The 17,736-nt window shown below is 47.6% G+C and overlaps 1 protein-coding gene across 2 annotated transcripts in view; it reads right to left on the reverse strand.

The window, feature by feature from the left end:
- Positions 1–520: 520 nt before the first annotated feature.
- Positions 521–17,736, reverse strand: part of ADCY9 (adenylate cyclase 9) — a 330,545-nt gene continuing 313,329 nt past the window's right edge. For both annotated transcript variants that reach the window (XM_030212364.1, XM_030212363.1), the window contains exon 10: positions 521–4,001. In XM_030212364.1, the coding sequence (XP_030068224.1) occupies positions 2,816–4,001 (1,186 nt within the window). In that variant the 3' untranslated portion in view covers positions 521–2,815. The remainder of the gene's footprint in view (positions 4,002–17,736) is intronic.

Genomic DNA, 17,736 nt, shown 5'->3' on the forward strand with positions numbered 1-17,736 from the left:
CTCCTGGCTGTTTAATTACACGCAGAAAAATAGAGAAGAAGGATGTTTTTTTTTCTTAACTTTGTTTCATCAATGGAAGAAGACAAAGGTGACAATACAAACTAAATAAAGCTAAATTCATAAGACAATCTGTCCATTTATAACAAATGAAATCTAAGTGACTGACAGTGATCCATTAAAACATGTGTTTTCCAGTCCAATCTTGTTTTCAGGGTAGCTCTAATGACTATACATGAGAAGATTTGCACAGACTGTTCCTCCAATATGTGCAGATATACTTTCTGCACATTCATTATAAGTGGACCTTGATGACAGGGCTGGGATCCACCGCCCTAAAGCATAGCATTAGGGGTTCTGGGAACTTTAAGAGGAAAGGGAAATGGGACTTGATATACTGCTTTTCTGAGGTTTTTGTAACTACATTCAAAACGGTTTACATATATTCAGGTACTTATTTTGTACCAGAGGCAATGGAGGGTTAAGTGATTTGCCCAGTGTCACAAGGAGCTGCAGTGGGAATCGAACTCAGTTCCCCAGGATCAAAGTCCACTGCACTAACCACTAGGCTACTCCTCCACCCCTACCTTCTTTAACTCTACCTTCTCTGGAAGAGGCACTGAGAAGACAAATGTTAGCCACAAGAGCACAGAAGAAAGGGACCAGGACTACTGCAATTCTCATGTGGCTATTTACCTTGTTACCTTCTCCCTCTAGCTGTATATAACTGTAGTAACTGTAAATCAAAAGGTATCCTACAAATATCCCGGGGAAATAGTGAATGTGGAGCTGCATTATCAACTCATTTTCACTATTGTCCCTTTCTCCCTCACATCACAGCAATCATAGCCTGATCAGCCCATAGCACCAACATAAGAAAAATCAAACAGCAGTGAACAAGAACGTCAAGGTTTACATGGAAATTAATGTTAACGTATCAGATTTAAAATCTGGGTAAAAGGCAAAATACAGAACAAAGTCTGTGTGTCAGATTACTGGCACAGTTTTGAAATAACACAGCTTTTGCCCAGGAAAAGAAAAAAGATGCCTAGAAAAGAAATGTGCAAGGAAATAGTCTGCCAAAAAGAACTGTGGAACTTTTGCCTGAACGCATCAACTTTTAAGAGGAGGAAATACATCCTACCAAGATTTTTGCTCAAGTTCCGATTTGCACATTTGTCTGTCTCCATCCAGAAACAGCAAAAGATGCAAGGTTTCAAAACTATGCAAACAGACGGAGCTGAATGTGTATTTAATACACTTGACCTACAGTCTACTATCTAAATCCTTCACTGCATACTTGTTTCATTCCCAGGTGGAGTGAAGTGTTTGTGTTCTGATAGCACCTCCCGTTCAGCCATGCCTCACTACTACTGACCTCCGTATACTTAGGTGCTATCATCATAAAGGACTAACACAGCATAAAATATTTGATAAGTGATCTTATGGAGGCAAATTATAGAGAACAGGGTGGGGGGAGAGGGGAGTGTTAGAATAAGAAGTATTACACATTTATTCCCAAACCTATAAGGAATTTAAGAAATACATTTTTGGGGAAAAGGAAACCTGGGAATAAGACCACCATAACAAAGGATAGAACAGGGCCAGGAAGATGCAGGTTGGTATACTGAAAATCGAGGTAGTACTGCTGCTTCAAGACTATATCAATAATGGCAGTGAGCTGACACACATATAGCAAGAAAAATAGTATTGACTGAAAATGCAATGTAGTGTCCCTTAAGAAAGCATTAAGGTTGAGACAGTAGACCCCACTACCCGTTTGTGTCAGGAACTTTGTTTTGCCAGCTGGACTTCTTCGAACTCTTTACCTTTTCTTTCCCAGCATTCCCACCCCTTGCACCCTTCTCCCCTGAAGTCCTTCCTCATGTAAGAAGGGCTAAGATGTTTCTGAAAATCTAAGGGTCTCGAGACAATCCTGTTACATTCTAGGGTTTGTAGACCCAGTTTCCCCATACAAAATGGAAGACTACATTTCCCAGAATGCTTTTACACAGGAGTATAAACAGCTGCCTGTATATAGTGAATCTTAGAAAAAAACTGAGGTGCTACCTGTAGCTCCTCACATAATTAAGCTTCCTGTCCGCCGCCGCCGCCCCCCCCCCCCCCCCCCAACCCTCTTAGTGTATTACCAGCACTTTGTACTCTACTCACAAATATACACATATGCCTTGCAGCTGAACACTGCTCTGGGAATCTTCTGGGTCCAAGATCTGTAACATGATAGCTAAATTTCTTATTCTGGTGACCTATTGTCCTGCACACAATGAACCAAAGGACTGTATGACCCAGAATTTCTAGCCACAGGAATTAAAAACTTCACTGGAGGGGGAAGATCAGTTAGAAATTGTCTGCTTAAATATGAAGTCATGACAAAACAAAGTAACACTATGTACGAAAGAAAAACCAAACCAAAAATATTCAAACCAAAAATATTGCATTAGCCAAAAGTGTTTTCTAAAAATGATAAAAATAATATCAAAGTTGCAGTTTTCTTTCAAACCCAGCCTGACACCCAAAGTCATGGTTTCACCTGGAGCCTCTGGTACCTTGAGTGAGAGGCTGATGGAGTATGTCTGAAGGCACTTAGTAATCTTCCAGATTGCTGAGACAGTGAATACACAAGGAGGACGGGATCCAGGCAAGAAGAGGGCAGGCAACCAGCCCTTGATAACTGTGATCCACACAGCACTAGGACATCAAAGCCAACGCATTAACAGAAACCCCCAGGCATTGAAAAACATCACTTTTTTCACAAATAAAAAACAGCCCATTGCAATCTCTCTGTCTATATGCTGCATCATAGCTTCTCTGAGCTATTTAGCTTTGTCAGCTCGTCCGCTTCCTCCATGCCCATTTCCCCAAAGCCGTCCTCTATGGTTTTACACAACCTGCTTTGCTCTTCTTTTTTAGCTGGGTCTCTGTGGAGTTTCTGGGAAACCAGCAGTGCCTCCCTCATTTCTGTATTCTCTGAACAGTGGGAGGACTTGTCTGAGCTCTGTACAGAAGGCACCAGGCTGGTGATCTCATCGGTGGGTGACCGACCGATACTGCCATCCACTTGAACCCTAATGTCTGGAGATATGGACAGCTGATGGTGTGGCACAATCCCATTGTCCATGCATTTGGGATAGAGGAAGGTCTTCATCTGACCTTTCCCCTTTACGTTCACAGTCCCCCTGTAGTCAAAGTCATATCCCATCTTGCAGAGGATACGGTAGCTCTCTTCACTCACCTGTATGCGGCACTCTACTCCAGTAGTGTCCATGCGGCTGGCAATGTTCACTGTGTCACCCCAGATGTCATACAACAGCTTAGTGGTGCCGATGACTCCAGCCGTGAGGGGGCCATGGTTAAAGCCAATCCTCAGCTTAAAGTTAAACCACAGCATATTGTTGTTGAAGTCATCCACCACACGCATCATTTCTTTGGCAAATTCAAAAAGGGTCTGCAGATGACCGTGGGGATGGCTGCTGTCCTGACATTGGGAAGGGTTGAGACCAGAGGCAGCCATGTAGGTGGCCCCAATAGTTTTGATCTTCTCTATGCTGCTATAATGTGGTTTGCTCAGCAGCTCATCAAAATCCCCAATCAGCTCATTGAGGACACGGTAACATTCTTTGCCACCCTCATAATTCTCCTCATAGAACTCACTGAAGTTAACGATGCTTGCAAAGATGACACCCACATTGTCATGATTTTTAGAGTAGCTCTGGGAGACCTTCAGCTGCTCAGCCACATGGTAGGGGATAATATTGCGCAGTAGCCAGTCTGCCTGGTCTCTCATGCTCTGGATCTTGGTGCGGTGAAGATCAGCCTCCACATCCCCATGGTAATGAAGTCGGTAACTCACTTCAAACTCTCGATTCAGGAACCAGACCAGGAGAAGCAGCAGAAAGAATGCCAGTATCACCTCCTGTCCAATCCGATCCGATGGTTTTTCAGTGTCACTGGCCAATGAACCATTGCATGTGGTCTTTCTGGAGCTGTGAGGGAGTTTGAAAAGTTATTTATAGATTATAAATATGAAGAAGCATGCTATGACAGTTTTAAACCTATCGTTCCTGTTCCCATATAAACATTTATTTTCAGATTTCATCAGTTTTATTTTATCTAGGCATTGAAATGGGGATACATGCTTGCCCAACGTCATTTTATAATGCTGGCATGTTTTTATTACAAATTCTGCTTTCCTATTGGCCTTTCTAATTTACTCCCTCAAAGCCAAAACATCCTCGTTCAATTCATCAATCTGTCTGCCTCCCAGTTTCTCCAACTTGAAGCATTACACACTCCAGCTTTTTTCAGTGTCTTATTTCAGCACTTGGATACCTACCCTTTGTCTGCAGCATCAATACAGCAGCAGTCACTAGGGCACTGCTTATCTGGTTTCTCTTTTGCTGGACCCCGGAAATACCAGCTGCAGAAGTGCTGTGTTTATGCTGGGCCCTGAGAAAAGCCAACAGGGCATACACCCATCCAGCAGAGCATGGTCAGTAGCTGCAAAGAAACTGCAAGCGAAAGGTGCAAGGATGCAACCTTGCTAATTGTGTTTGGCTTATCTTTAATTAACAGGGGGCAAGCTGGCATTGTTCTATATTATGGTAATACATAATTACATTTGCTGATTTGAGGAAATAAATTCTTATCATGCTAACAGAATGGGGATTCATAAGAGAATAGCACACAGTGAAGAGATAAAGTATGTGTCAAATATTCTTAATGGTTTTACTTACCATTTTCTTGATGGACAAGAATACCTTATCTGCTGGCTTTACTAGCTTATCTAAGTAGTTCATATTCCTTATGGAAAGCTAATTTTTAGTTTAAGGCCTCAGTTCCAGCTATACACCAGGTTTGCAGTCAGAGAACCTGGTAAGTAGCTGAAAAGTCCATCAGGTTCCTATGTATATTCTAATTGTGTTTAGTACGGTTACTGAGGTTGCTGTTAGGAATTTGAAAGAGTTCTCTGCATGTTCTAAGCAGGGTGTAAGAGTCACAAAGGAAGCTGATCCACACCTCTTACCATACAGCTTATGAAATGCTCTGTTTTGAAATCAGACAGAAGCTCCAGATTACAATCTGTACAAAAAATCATTTTACAGATTAATTGGGGTAAATCAGCCAAATCATAGCTATATCAACAACTATTTATTTTGGTGTGTTACTTCAATTAAGGCCATTAAAAGTGATCCATCTCGGAGTACACCACTTCTGTGGCTAAACCCAGCCACCAATCTGCCTAAACTTTCAGGAATAAACCTGGTGTATGGATATAGCAAACCTGCTTACCGGTGACAGGTGCTTTACATAAACAGCAAGACTAATCAGACACATGATGACATCTGACAGTACTACAATAGAATAGCCTCCAGAGCTCAGAACTAATGTAAAGTTCATAACACGTGGCTCTTTGATGTCTCCGAGATGAGTTAATTTAAAAAAAAAAAAAAAAAAAGGAAACTTCAAAAACAGAAAAAATACAGTGGAATAGCAAAACTTCAGCTAAGCTAAGTGCAAGTTTGTTTATAGTATATTGAAAAATCAAATTAATGGATGAAAGTTTAAAGATTTGAGAATATTAAAATTGATGGATCAATCACGAATACATGCCCACCATTAAAAAGTGCCTGGCTCATAATATAGCCTGAATGGTGGTGACATGGTTATCTGATGGATCCAATATCTAATACCCTTTAAAGAATATATATGAAATAGGATAAGAAATGCTTGGAGCTGGGTAGTAATTGGGAATGGTCTATGAGAAACCCCCTCCTATAAAATATAATATTGATACCATTTAAATTGGATTATAATTGCCATGGCACAAGGAAAGAATAGGTAGGTTGGCCTGGAGCTACACTTCTGCAGGAACCCCACAGGACCTGCGCTCATCCCCAAAGAACCTGTGTTCATCCCCATGGCAGTCCTGAGGATCTGGAAAAGATCCCTGAAGGATTCCCACTAGCCCCATTCCTGTGCAGCTTTCTAATGCGGACTTCAAGAGAGCTATTGTGGTGGTGATAGATATGATCTGAAGAAGTTTAACTTTGGTGATTAGGGGAATACCAGCTTGACTGTAGTAGAAACAACATGAGGCTAGCCAATTTGCTGGTGTATGCTTTGCTATAGGAGTACTCAGACGGCTGAAGTCAAAGGAGACAAAAAGCTATGTAGACTTTCTGATGGACTCTGTCCCTTTCAGGTAGTAAGTGAGAGCTCATTTACAGTCTAAAGCATAAGTATTTTTCCATGTTGATAGTTATCTCCTCATTGATGTGGAAGGCTGCTGTGATAAAACTATTCAAGACTAAGATTCAAGCTTTGCTAATCCTTCTTGTGGAGGTGACCGCTACCAGGAGAAGCAACTTCCATGTCAGATACTTTAGAGATGAGGATTCAATCAGCTCAAAAGGGACTTTCACTGAGGGAAGAAAGCAGTGTTCATGTCCTATGGAACTAGCTCCTTTAAAGAGGAGATTTTATAAGATGATGACCTCTCATGAATTTATAGACAATTGAAGAAAGAAAAGCAGGAGCTTGATCTATCAAGACACAATAAGGCTAGTACTGTTACTTGTCATCAATAAAAATGATTTAAACAAATTAAAATCCAAATTAAGTGACAGATGGATACAGCACTACACTAGTATACCCTGACAGATGGCATCTGACGACACAACTGACAGAGGTGGTAAAGGTATTCCAGTATGGTATTTGGTGGACATCAAGAGTGGAGTGGAGTGGAGGAGTGGCCTAGTGGTTAGGGTGCTGGACTTTGGTCCTGGGGAACTGAGGAACTGAGTTCGATTCCCGGCACAGGCAGCTCCTTGTGACTCTGGGCAAGTCACTTAACTCTCCATTGCCTGCCGCATTGAGCCTGCCATGAGTGGGAAAGTGTGGGGTACAAACGTAACAAAAAAAAAAAGAAGGATCTTCGTGTGGAAGGTTTTCTCACTATCATCAGAATATATTGAATTACAAGTGGATGTACCAAGGAAATAACTAGGCACTGCTTAATTTCAAGCCACCAGAGCCAACCAGATTTGAGATTAGGATGTAAGAGAGCACTGTGATTCTACATTACTAATGTTAGAAATATTTGCAGTATGAGCAGATGTTGAATAGATAGCTTTCTGAGAAATGAAAAACAGTTTTGTTGAGGCTACAACTGCTTCAGGATCCTTTGAAATTTCCATAGATTTAGGCTAGTAGGGATAGGGGGTATGCACATAAACGAGGGACCAAAACCAGTCTAGGGCTAGCATATCTTGCGCAAGACAACTCAAAGATGGTCATCTTGAGCAACAGAAAGAAAGACTGGTATTTTTGCTGCTGGTGGAATATATTTGTGGAATTCCCCAAAGGTGGAAGATAGATTTCACCAATTATGGATCCAGTGCGAAGTTGGAAGAATCTACAGTGTCTGGTAACTGGGTTTGCTTTCTGGGAATGTGGTGAGTTGGAAGGATAAGTGGTTGAGAAACACAAAATTCCATATCCATGCAGCCTGTTGACATAGTCAAAAGAATCTCAACATAGGTTTAAGTTATACTTTGTATCTAAAGTCTATTTTCTTAGACACAGATTGTATGGCCACCAGACTCTGCCAGATGAGAGCATGTGCCTCCAGAAGTTATCTGTGGACTAGGGTTATTACTTTATCAGAAAACCAAACACCTAACCTTGGCTCAACTTCCAGTTGGAGTGAAAAGGGTACTTTACTTTGCCATCTTTTGCATAAATCTGGGATATGATATGTCCTCATATGATAATGTGTTTCTTGTAGTTGGGAGGAGAGGAAGTGGCCTAGTAATTAGAGCAAGGGCAGGAGAGGAAGTGGCTTAGTAGTTAGAGCAAAGGGAGGAAAGGACATGGCCCAGTAGTTAGAGCAAGGGCAGGAGAGGAAGTGGCCTAGTAGTTGGAGCAATGGGCTCAGAACCAGAGATGCTAGGGTTCAAATCCTGCTTGTGTCACGGTCACTGATCGTGACCTTGGATAAGTCACTATCTACCACTTCCTCAGATATTGCCATATACTGTAAGCTCTTTGGGCAGGCACATATTGTATTTGAATTCTTATCACCAAGGTACAGAGTACTATGAATGTTCAACAGTACTATTAAAACAGCAAGTATTATTCTTAGTGGGTGTAGACAGGTCTAAAGGAATACTGATTGATAGTCAATGCCTTCAGGGGAAAGGCCATTAGACTGAGACTGAGGATCTATGTAACATTCCAGAAAAGTCTAGACATGGACAGAGAGAAAATGGAGGCAAGTAATGATCCTCTTGCCTCTCAGAATCCCGAGAGAATTGCACGCCTCTTTGCATCGAGTAATCTTGGTGCATAGTCTGAGATAGATCTTATTATAAGTGACTCTTGGAATAACTTTGCCATAGTCTTTTACAAAGCCATTGTACATACTCTGTAAAAAAAAAAAAAAAAAGGACAGGTTGTTTTGACAGGGGCAGGAAAACTGAAGATGAGGACATGTCACCCTTTGTAACCAGAGTTGTAGTAAAGGTTATTGACTTTAAATATGAGGACTGGACTGGTAGGGCCTCTGGTATTGAGTTACTGCACCAAGAAGGGGAGTAAAAGCATAGAGTTCTATGTAGAAAGCTGAGATGAACAGGACATGTACCTGCTTGTGCCAGAGGAATGTTTGTGGTGAGTTGATGACACGTGTGTGTGACCTGCTATCAACATGTATAGGACACTGCACCACAGTCAGAGCAGAAAATGATGATGGTGGTGAGTCTTCTTAGGTGCAAAAGAATCAGCACAAGACAGCTCTGGAGTAGCACCATGATTGAAGTTTTATGTGCTGAGTGAAGATCACATTGGGGGTCTTTTACAAAGTTGCAGTAGCATTTTTAGTGCATGCTAATGATTAGCACATGCTAAAAACTACAGACACCCATAGGAATATATAGGCATCTGTAGGGTTTAGCAGATGCTTATTTTTAGCACGCGCTAAAAACGCTAGTGCTGCATATGCCAGAGCTGAAGAACCATATGCTTTCGGTCAAGAAATCTCAGCTGTGACCTGCTCCAAAGAGGTTTAGCACTCCTCTTTCTACAACGCCACTGCATGAAAAAGAAGAGGCAAATTACAAGCTGGCCTTGACATTCAGTTCGCTTCTGTGCCTCAAACATCCCCTCTTCATCTTGAAAAGGTGACCCCCAGTTTCAACATTTGCAGGGCACTGTTTCCTGGCCTACTGGACCTCCATATACATTTGTAACAGTTGTTTTTCTGGTGAAAGCGTTCCAGGTAGATTTCATATCCATCACTGACTGCAGGTGGAACAGGCATGGAACTCTGATTTGGCCTATGCCATAGTTCCATGTGAGAAGAAAGAAAAAAAACTTGAAAAATAAAGAAAACAGAAGAAAATAATGAAGATAGTGTTGATTGTATGAAGAAGATTATCTCTAAATCTTTGTGTGGAAGAGCCATATTTTTGCATTGGTTTGGCATAGCAGAAAAATAAGACTGAAGGGACTGCTGCCTGCAGAAAAGGTTGCACACATCAGAGCTTCAAAGGTGAATACACATAAAAAACATTGCCGTCTGTATGTGAATGTCAGAAGTCTAAAAATTAAGATGAAAGAATTAAAATGCATGGCAGTTAATGAAGTTAGCATCTCTGAGACCTAGTACTTTTGGGGATCTGTCAAGTGCTTGCAAATTGGTTTAGCCACTGTTACAGGAAGGATTCTGGGCTTGACTCAACATGGTTTTTCTTATGAGCTTTCGTAAAGGTGTTCCATCCTGGTGCAATCAGATAATGTCACCCACTTGTGTGACTGATTCAATTCTGCTAGTCAAAGAAGAAAACCTGGACCCTACATCAGAATTTTGCTTTCCAGAAGAATCAGAAAAGAGAGACCAAAAGCAAGACTATTAGTTAAAACCAAGGCATGGCACCTTGATTTTCAAGCAGTAGGGAGGCTTGAGTCTGGTTGTGGAGTCTGTGGGCTTGATAATTTTTTTCTGGCATTCTTAAGTGAAATATTGTAATAAAGTTGTCTTTTTTTTGTATAGTAAAATTTTGGAGAGTATTGCTCAGGGGTGTAGCCACGAGTGGGCCTGGACGGGCCCAGGCCCACCCACTTTCTCTCCAGGCCCAGCCATCCAAATCCTTCATCGCTGTCGCTGCCTTTTCTCCCGCGGCTCCGGGGAACGGCCGTCCAGGAGGCAGCGATCAGCGTTGCCTGTCAGTGCCTGCCCTGAAATTGTGCTCTTCTCCCCAGGCTTCGCCCCGCTCGTTTCTTCGCTCGTCGCGCAGCGCTGCGCTGCTATTCAAACAGGCAGCTCCGCTCCTCTCTGCCGCGTCCATCCAGCCCTACTAAACAGGAAGTGCATCAGAGGGCCGGATGGACGCGGCAGAGAGGAGCGGAGCTGTTTGAATAGCAGCGCAGCGCTGCGCGACAAGCAAGAAACGAGCGGGGCGAAGCCTGGGGAGAAGAGAAGCACAATTTCAGGGCAGGCACTGACAGGTAACGCTGATCACTGCCTCCCGGAATCCGCAGGAGAAAAGGCAGCGACAGCAATGAAGGAATTGGATGGCGGGCCTGGAAGAGTAAGTGCTGGATTTGTGGTTGGTTGGTTGGTTGGGGGGGGGTGGGGGAGAGGAAAGGGAAGGGAAGGGATACTTTTGCCAGAGACAGAGTCAGACTTGTAGGAGGAAGGGAATTAGAGGGAACTGGGAAGGAAGAGAGCTGCTGGAGGTGGGAGGAAAAGGAGGAGGGGATCAGGATAGAAGGGAGAGAGCTGCTGGACATGGGAGGAAGGGGCTGGAGAGATTCTGGACAAGGGAGGAAGAGGGAGGGATGGGAGAGAGCTGCTGGACATGGGAGGAAGAGGAGGAGGGGACTGAATGGAAGGGAGAGAGCTGCTGGACATGGGAGGGAGAGGAGGAAGGGGCTGGAGAGCTGCTGGACAAGCTAGGACGAGGACGAAGGGACTGGAGGAAAGGGGCAGAGCTCCTGGACATGGGACGAAGAGGAGGAGGGGACTGGATGGAAGGGAGAGAGCTGCTGGACATGGGAGGGAGAGGAGGAAGGGGTTGGAGAGCTGCTGGACAAGGGAGGAAGAGGAGGAAGGGACTGGAGGGAAGGGAAAGAGCTGCTGGACATGGGAGGAAGAGAAGGAGGGGACGATGGAAGGGAGAGAGCTGCTGAAGGAAGAGGAGGAGGGGATCTGGGTGGAAGGGAAAGAGCTGTTAGATGTGGGAGGAAGAGGAGGAGGGGATCTGGATGGAAGGGAGAGAGCTGCTGGACATGGGAGGAGAACTGGAGGGAAGGGAGAGAACTGCTGGTACAGCACAAGGAGGGAGAGAAGGGAAACAGAGATACCAGACCAAGGAGATGAAGGAAAAGGGAATATTAAACCTAAAGCTTGAGGGAGGGAGGCAGGAAATCAAGCAACCAAACCAGATGCTGGAAAGAGGAGGGAGTGAGAGGGAGATAAGCTGGATGGGGTAGGGTCAGAGAGGGTAGAGATATATTGGCACTGGGGACAAAGAGAGGGGAGAAGATGGACAGAGTAATATAGGGACACAGAGAAAAGGAGATACTAAACATGGAGGAAGATAGAGGTACAGAGATGGAAGAAGATGGAAGGATGGCAGAGAGAGGGAAAACGGATGGATGGGGAGAGAGACACTGGATGGGGAGAGAGACACTGGATGGAAGGATGCAGAGAGAAAGGGGAGAGACTGGAAGGATGTGGAGAGAGAAGGGACACTGAACAGAAAAGGGTAGAGAGATAGACACTGGTTAGAAGGAGGGAGAGAGACATTAGATGGAAGGATCAGGAGAGAGGGTAGATGGGTAGAAGGATGGGGAGAGAAAGAGGGAAGACGCTGGATGGAAGGGTAGGGAGAAAGAGGTGACACTGGATGGAAGGATGCAGAAAGAAAGAGGGGAGACTATTGGAAGGATGGGGAGAGAGAGGGGAGACACTGGAAGGATGGGGAGTGAAAGAGGAGAGCTGCTGCATGGAAAGGGGGAGTAGTGAAAGATTGGAGAATAAGAGGAAGGGGCATGGGGAGAACAAGGGTGAGAAAAGATGAAAAGCCATAAGTAGATGAAGGAAATTAAAGAATGGATAGTAAGAATGAATTAAATCTGGACACAGAGAGAGGCAGAAAAATATTGAAGAAAGCAAAGAAAAAGGAGAGAAAAAAGCGAATGCTACATACCTGTAGAAGGTATTCTCCGAGGACAGCAGGCTGATTGTTCTCACTGATGGGTTGACGTCCTCGGCAGCCCCCTCCATCGGAAAGATTACTAGCAAAGGCCTTTGCTAGTCCTCGCGCGCCCATGCGCACCGCGCATTGGCGGCCGTCTTCCCGCCCGAAACCGGCTCGAGCCGGCCAGTCCAGTATGTAGCAAGACAATACACTTCAAGGGAAGACTCAACTCCAAAGGGGAGGCGGGCGGGTTTGTGAGAACAATCAGCCTGCTGTCCTCGGAGAATACCTTCTACAGGTATGTAGCATTCGCTTTCTCCGAGGACAAGCAGGCTGCTTGTTCTCACTGATGGGGTATCCCTAGCCCCCAGGCTCACTCAAAACAACAACCATGGTCAATTGGGCCTCGCAACGGCGAGGACATAACTGAGATTGACCTAAAAAATTTACCAACTAACTGAGAGTGCAGCCTGGAACAGAACAAACAGGGCCCTCGGGGGGTGGCGTTGGATCCTAAAGCCCAAACAGGTTCTGAAGAACTGACTGCCCGAACCGACTGTCGCGTCGGGTATCCTGCTGCAGGCAGTAATGAGATGTGAATGTGTGGACAGATGAACACGTCGCAGCTTTGCAAATTTCTTCAATGGAGGCTGACTTCAAGTGGGCTACCGACGCAGCCATGGCTCTAACATTATGAGCCGTGACATGACCCTCAAGAGCCAGCCCCGCCTGGGCGTAAGTGAAGGAAATGCAATCTGCTAGCCAATTGGATATGGTGCGTTTCCCTACAGCCACTCCCCTCCTATTGGGATCAAAAGAAACAAACAATTGGGCGGACTGTCTGTGGGGCTGTGTCCGCTCCAGGTAGAAGGCCAATGCTCTCTTGCAGTCCAATGTGTGCAGCTGACGTTCAGCAGGGCAGGAATGAGGACAGGGAAAGAATGTTGGCAAGACAATTGACTGGTTCAGATGGCAAGAACTTGGGGTGAGTGCGGAGGACTACTCTGTTATGATGAAATTTGGTGTAAGGGGCCTGGGCTACCAGGGCCTGAAGCTCACTGACTCTACGAGCTGAAGTAACTGCCACCAAGAAAATGACCTTCCAGGTCAAGTACTTCAGATGGCAGGAATTCAGTGGCTCAAAAGGAGGTTTCATCAGCTGGGTGAGAACGACATTGAGATCCCATGACACTGTAGGAGGCTTGACAGGGGGCTTTGACAAAAGCAAACCTCTCATGAAGCGAACAACTAAAGATCGGCTTACCTTCCACACGGTAATGGTATGCACTGATTGCACTAAGGTGAACCCTTACAGAGTTGGTCTTGAGACCAGACTCAGACAAGTGCAGAAGGTATTCAAGCAGGGTCTGTGTAGGACAAGAGCGAGGATCTAGGGCCTTGCTGTCACACCAGACGGCAAACCTCCTCCAATGGAAAAAGTAACTTCTCTTAGTGGAGTCTTTCCTGGAAGCAAGCAAGATGCGGGAGACACCCTCTGACAGACCCAAAGAGGCAAAGTCTACGCCCTCAACATCCAGGCCGTGAGAGCCAGAGACTGGAGGTTGGGATGCAGAAGCGCCCCCTCGTCCTGTGTGATGAGGGTCGGAAAACACTCCAATCTCCACGGTTCTTCGGAGGATAACTCCAGAAGAAGGGGGAACCAGATCTGACGCGGCCAAAAAGGAGCAATCAGAATCATGGTGCCTCGGTCTTGCTTGAGTTTCAACAAAGTCTTCCCCACCAGAGGGATGGGAGGATAAGCATACAGCAGGCCCTCCCCCCAATCCAGGAGGAAGGCATCCGATGCTAGTCTGCCGGAGGCCTGAAGCCTGGAACAGAACTGAGGGACTTTGTGGTTGGCTCGAGATGCGAAGAGATCCACCAAGGGGGTGCCCCACACCTGGAAGATCTGCCGCACTACACGGGAATTGAGCGACCACTCGTGAGGTTGCATAATCCTGCTCAGCCTGTCGGCCAGACTGTTGTTTACGCCTGCCAGATATGTGGCTTGGAGCACCATGCCTTGACGGCGAGCCCAGAGCCACATGCTGACGGCTTCCTGACACAGGGGGCGAGATCCGGTGCCCCCCTGCTTGTTGACATAGTACATGGCAACCTGGTTGTCTGTCTGAATTTGGATAATTTGGTGGGACAACCGATCTCTGAAAGCCTTCAGAGCGTTCCAGATCGCTCGCAACTCCAGAAGATTGATCTGTAGATCGCGTTCTTGGAGGGACCAACTTCCTTGGGTGTGAAGCCCATCGACATGAGCTCCCCACCCCAGGAGAGACGCATCCGTGGTCAGCACTTTTTGTGGCTGAGGAATTTGGAAGGGACGTCCCAGAGTCAAATTGGAGCAAATCGTCCACCAATACAGGGATTTGAGAAAACTCGTGGACAGGTGGATCACGTCCTCTAGACCCCCAGCGGCCTGATACCACTGGGAGGCTAGGGTCCATTGAGCAGATCTCATGTGAAGGCGGGCCATGGGAGTCACATGAACAGTGGAGGCCATGTGGCCCAGCAATCTCAACATCTGCCGAGCTGTGATCTGCTGGGACGCACGCACCCGCGAGACGAGGGACAACAAGTTGTTGGCTCTCGCCTCTGGGAGATAGGCGCGAGCCGTCCGAGAATCCAGCAGGGCTCCTATGAATTCGAGTTTCTGCACTGGGAGAAGATGGGACTTTGGGTAATTTATCACAAACCCCAGTAGCTCCAGGAGGCGAATAGTCATCTGCATGGACTGCAGGGCTCCTGCCTCGGATGTGTTCTTCACCAGCCAATCGTCGAGATATGGGAACACGTGCACCCCCAGCCTGCGAAGTGCCGCTGCTACCACAGCTAGGCACTTTGTGAACACCCTGGGCGCGGAGGCGAGCCCAAAGTGTAGCACACAGTACTGGAAGTGGCGTGTGCCCACCTGAAATCGCAGATACTGTCTGTGAGCTGGCAGTATCGGGATGTGTGTGTAGGCATCCTTCAAGTCCAGAGAGCATAGCCAATCGTTTTGCTGAATCATGGGGAGAAGGGTGCCCAGGGAAAGCATCCTGAACTTTTCTTTTACGAGATATTTGTTCAGGGCCCTTAGGTCTAGGATGGGACGCATCCCCCCTGTTTTCTTTTCCACAAGGAAGTACCTGGAATAGAATCCCAGCCCTTCTTGCCCGGATGGCACGGGCTCGACCGCATTGGCGCTGAGAAGGGCGGAGAGTTCCTCTACAAGTACCTGCTTGTGTTGGAAGCTGTAAGACTGAGCCCCCGGTGGACAATTTGGAGGTTTTGATGCCAAATTGAGGGTGTATCCCTGCCGGACTATTTGGAGAACCCACTGATCGGAGGTTATGAGAGGCCACCTTTGGTGAAAAGCTTTCAACCTCCCTCCGACTGGCAGGTCGCCCGGCACTGACACTTGGATGTCGGCTATGCTCTGCTGGAGCCAGTCAAAAGCTCGCCCCTTGCTTTTGCTGGGGAGCCGCGGGGCCTTGCTGAGGCGCACGCTGCTGACGAGAGCGAGCGCGCTGGGGCTTAGCCTGGGCCGCAGGCTGTCGGGAAGGAGGATTGTACCTACGCTTACCAGAAGCATAGGGACCAGTCTTCCTTCCCCCGAAAAATCTTCTACCTGTAGAGGTAGAGGCTGAAGGCTGCCGGCGGGAGAACTTGTCGAATGCGGTGTCCCGCTGGTGGAGAGACTCTACCACCTGCTCGACTTTTTCTCCAAAAATGTTGTCCGCACGGCAAGGCGAGTCCGCAATCCGCTGCTGGAGTCTATTCTCCAGGTCGGCGGCACGCAGCCATGAGAGCCTGCGCATCACCACACCTTGAGCAGCGGCCCTGGAAGCAACATCAAAAGTGTCATAAACTCCTCTGGCCAGGAATTTTCTGCACGCCTTCAGCTGCCTGACCACCTCCTGAAAAGGCTTGGCTTGCTCAGGGGGAAGAGCATCAACCAAGCCCACCAACTGCCGCACATTGTTCCGCATGTGTATGCTCGTGTAGAGCTGGTAAGACTGAATTTTGGCCACGAGCATAGAAGAATGGTAGGCCTTCCTCCCAAAGGAGTCTAAGGTTCTAGGGTCTTTGCCCGGGGGCGCCGAAGCATGCTCCCTAGAACTCTTAGCCTTCTTTAGGGCCAGATCCACAACTCCAGAGTCATGAGGCAACTGAGTGCGCATCAGCTCTGGGTCCCCATGGATCCGGTACTGGGACTCAATCTTCTTGGGAATGTGGGGATTACTTAGTGGCTTGGTCCAGTTCGCAAGCAATGTCTTTTTCAGGACATGGTGCAAGGGAACAGTGGACGCTTCCTTAGGTGGAGAAGGATAGTCCAGGAGCTCAAACATTTCAGCCCTGGGCTCGTCCTCCACAACCACCGGGAAGGGGATGGCCGTAGACATTTCCCGGACAAAGGAAGCAAAAGACAGACTCTCGGGAGGAGAAAGCTGTCTCTCAGGAGAGGGAGTGGGATCAGAAGGAAGACCCTCAGACTCCTCGTCAGAGAAATATCTGGGGTCCTCTTCTTCCTCCCACGAGGCCTCACCCTCGGTGTCAGACACAAGTTCACGAACCTGTGTCTGCAACTTCGCCCTGCTCGACTCGGTGGAACCCCGTCCACGGTGGGGGCGTCGAGAGGTAGACTCCCTCGCCCGCATCGGCGAAGCTCCCTCCGCCGACGTAGTCGGGGAGCCTTCCTGGGAGGTGGCCGCGGTCGGCACCGCACGCGGTACCGACGTCGGGGACCTCAACCTGGGCGATGGGCCAGCCGGCGCCACGCTCGACGGTACCGGAGGCACAAGCACCGCCGGTACCGGAGGGGTAGGGCGCAACAGCTCTCCCAGAATCTCTGGGAGAACGGCCCGGAGGCTGTCGTTTAGAGCGGCTGCAGAGAAAGGCTGAGAGGCCGATGCAGGCGTCGACGTCAGAACCTGTTCCGGGCGAGGAGGCTGTTCTGGGCTGTCCAGAGTGGAGCGCATCGACACCTCCTGAACAGAGGGTGAGCGGTCCTCTCGGTGCCGATGCCTGCTGGGTGCCGAATCCCTCGGCGACCCAGAGCTCTCGGTGCCGACATGGGGAGGAGACCGGTGTCGATGCTTCTTCGACTTCTTCCGAAGCATGTCACCGGAGCTCCCCGGCACCGACGAGGAGGACGTAGAATCCATCCGTCGCTTCCTCGGGGCCGAGACCGAAGAGGGTCGATCCCGGGGGGGCTGTACCGCAGGAGCCCTCAGGGTAGGAGGAGACCCACCCGAAGGCTCACCGCCACCAGCAGGGGAATGGACAGCCCTCACCTGCACTCCTGACGATGCACCTCCGTCCGACGACATCAGCAGACGAAGTCTCGGTACCACCGACGTCGATACAGTCGCCCGATGCCTCGGCGCCGATGCAGAGGTACGATGCCTCGATGCAGTCGATGGAGCGGCAGCCAAGGAAGATGGTCCGGACGCTGACGACGTCGATGCACTCGATGCCTCCGGTGCCGATGCCGACGAAGAGCCCGAGAACAAAACGTTCC

Source organism: Microcaecilia unicolor, chromosome 8 (genome assembly GCF_901765095.1).
Source record: "Microcaecilia unicolor chromosome 8, aMicUni1.1, whole genome shotgun sequence".
NCBI classification, from domain to species: Eukaryota; Metazoa; Chordata; class Amphibia; order Gymnophiona; family Siphonopidae; genus Microcaecilia; species Microcaecilia unicolor.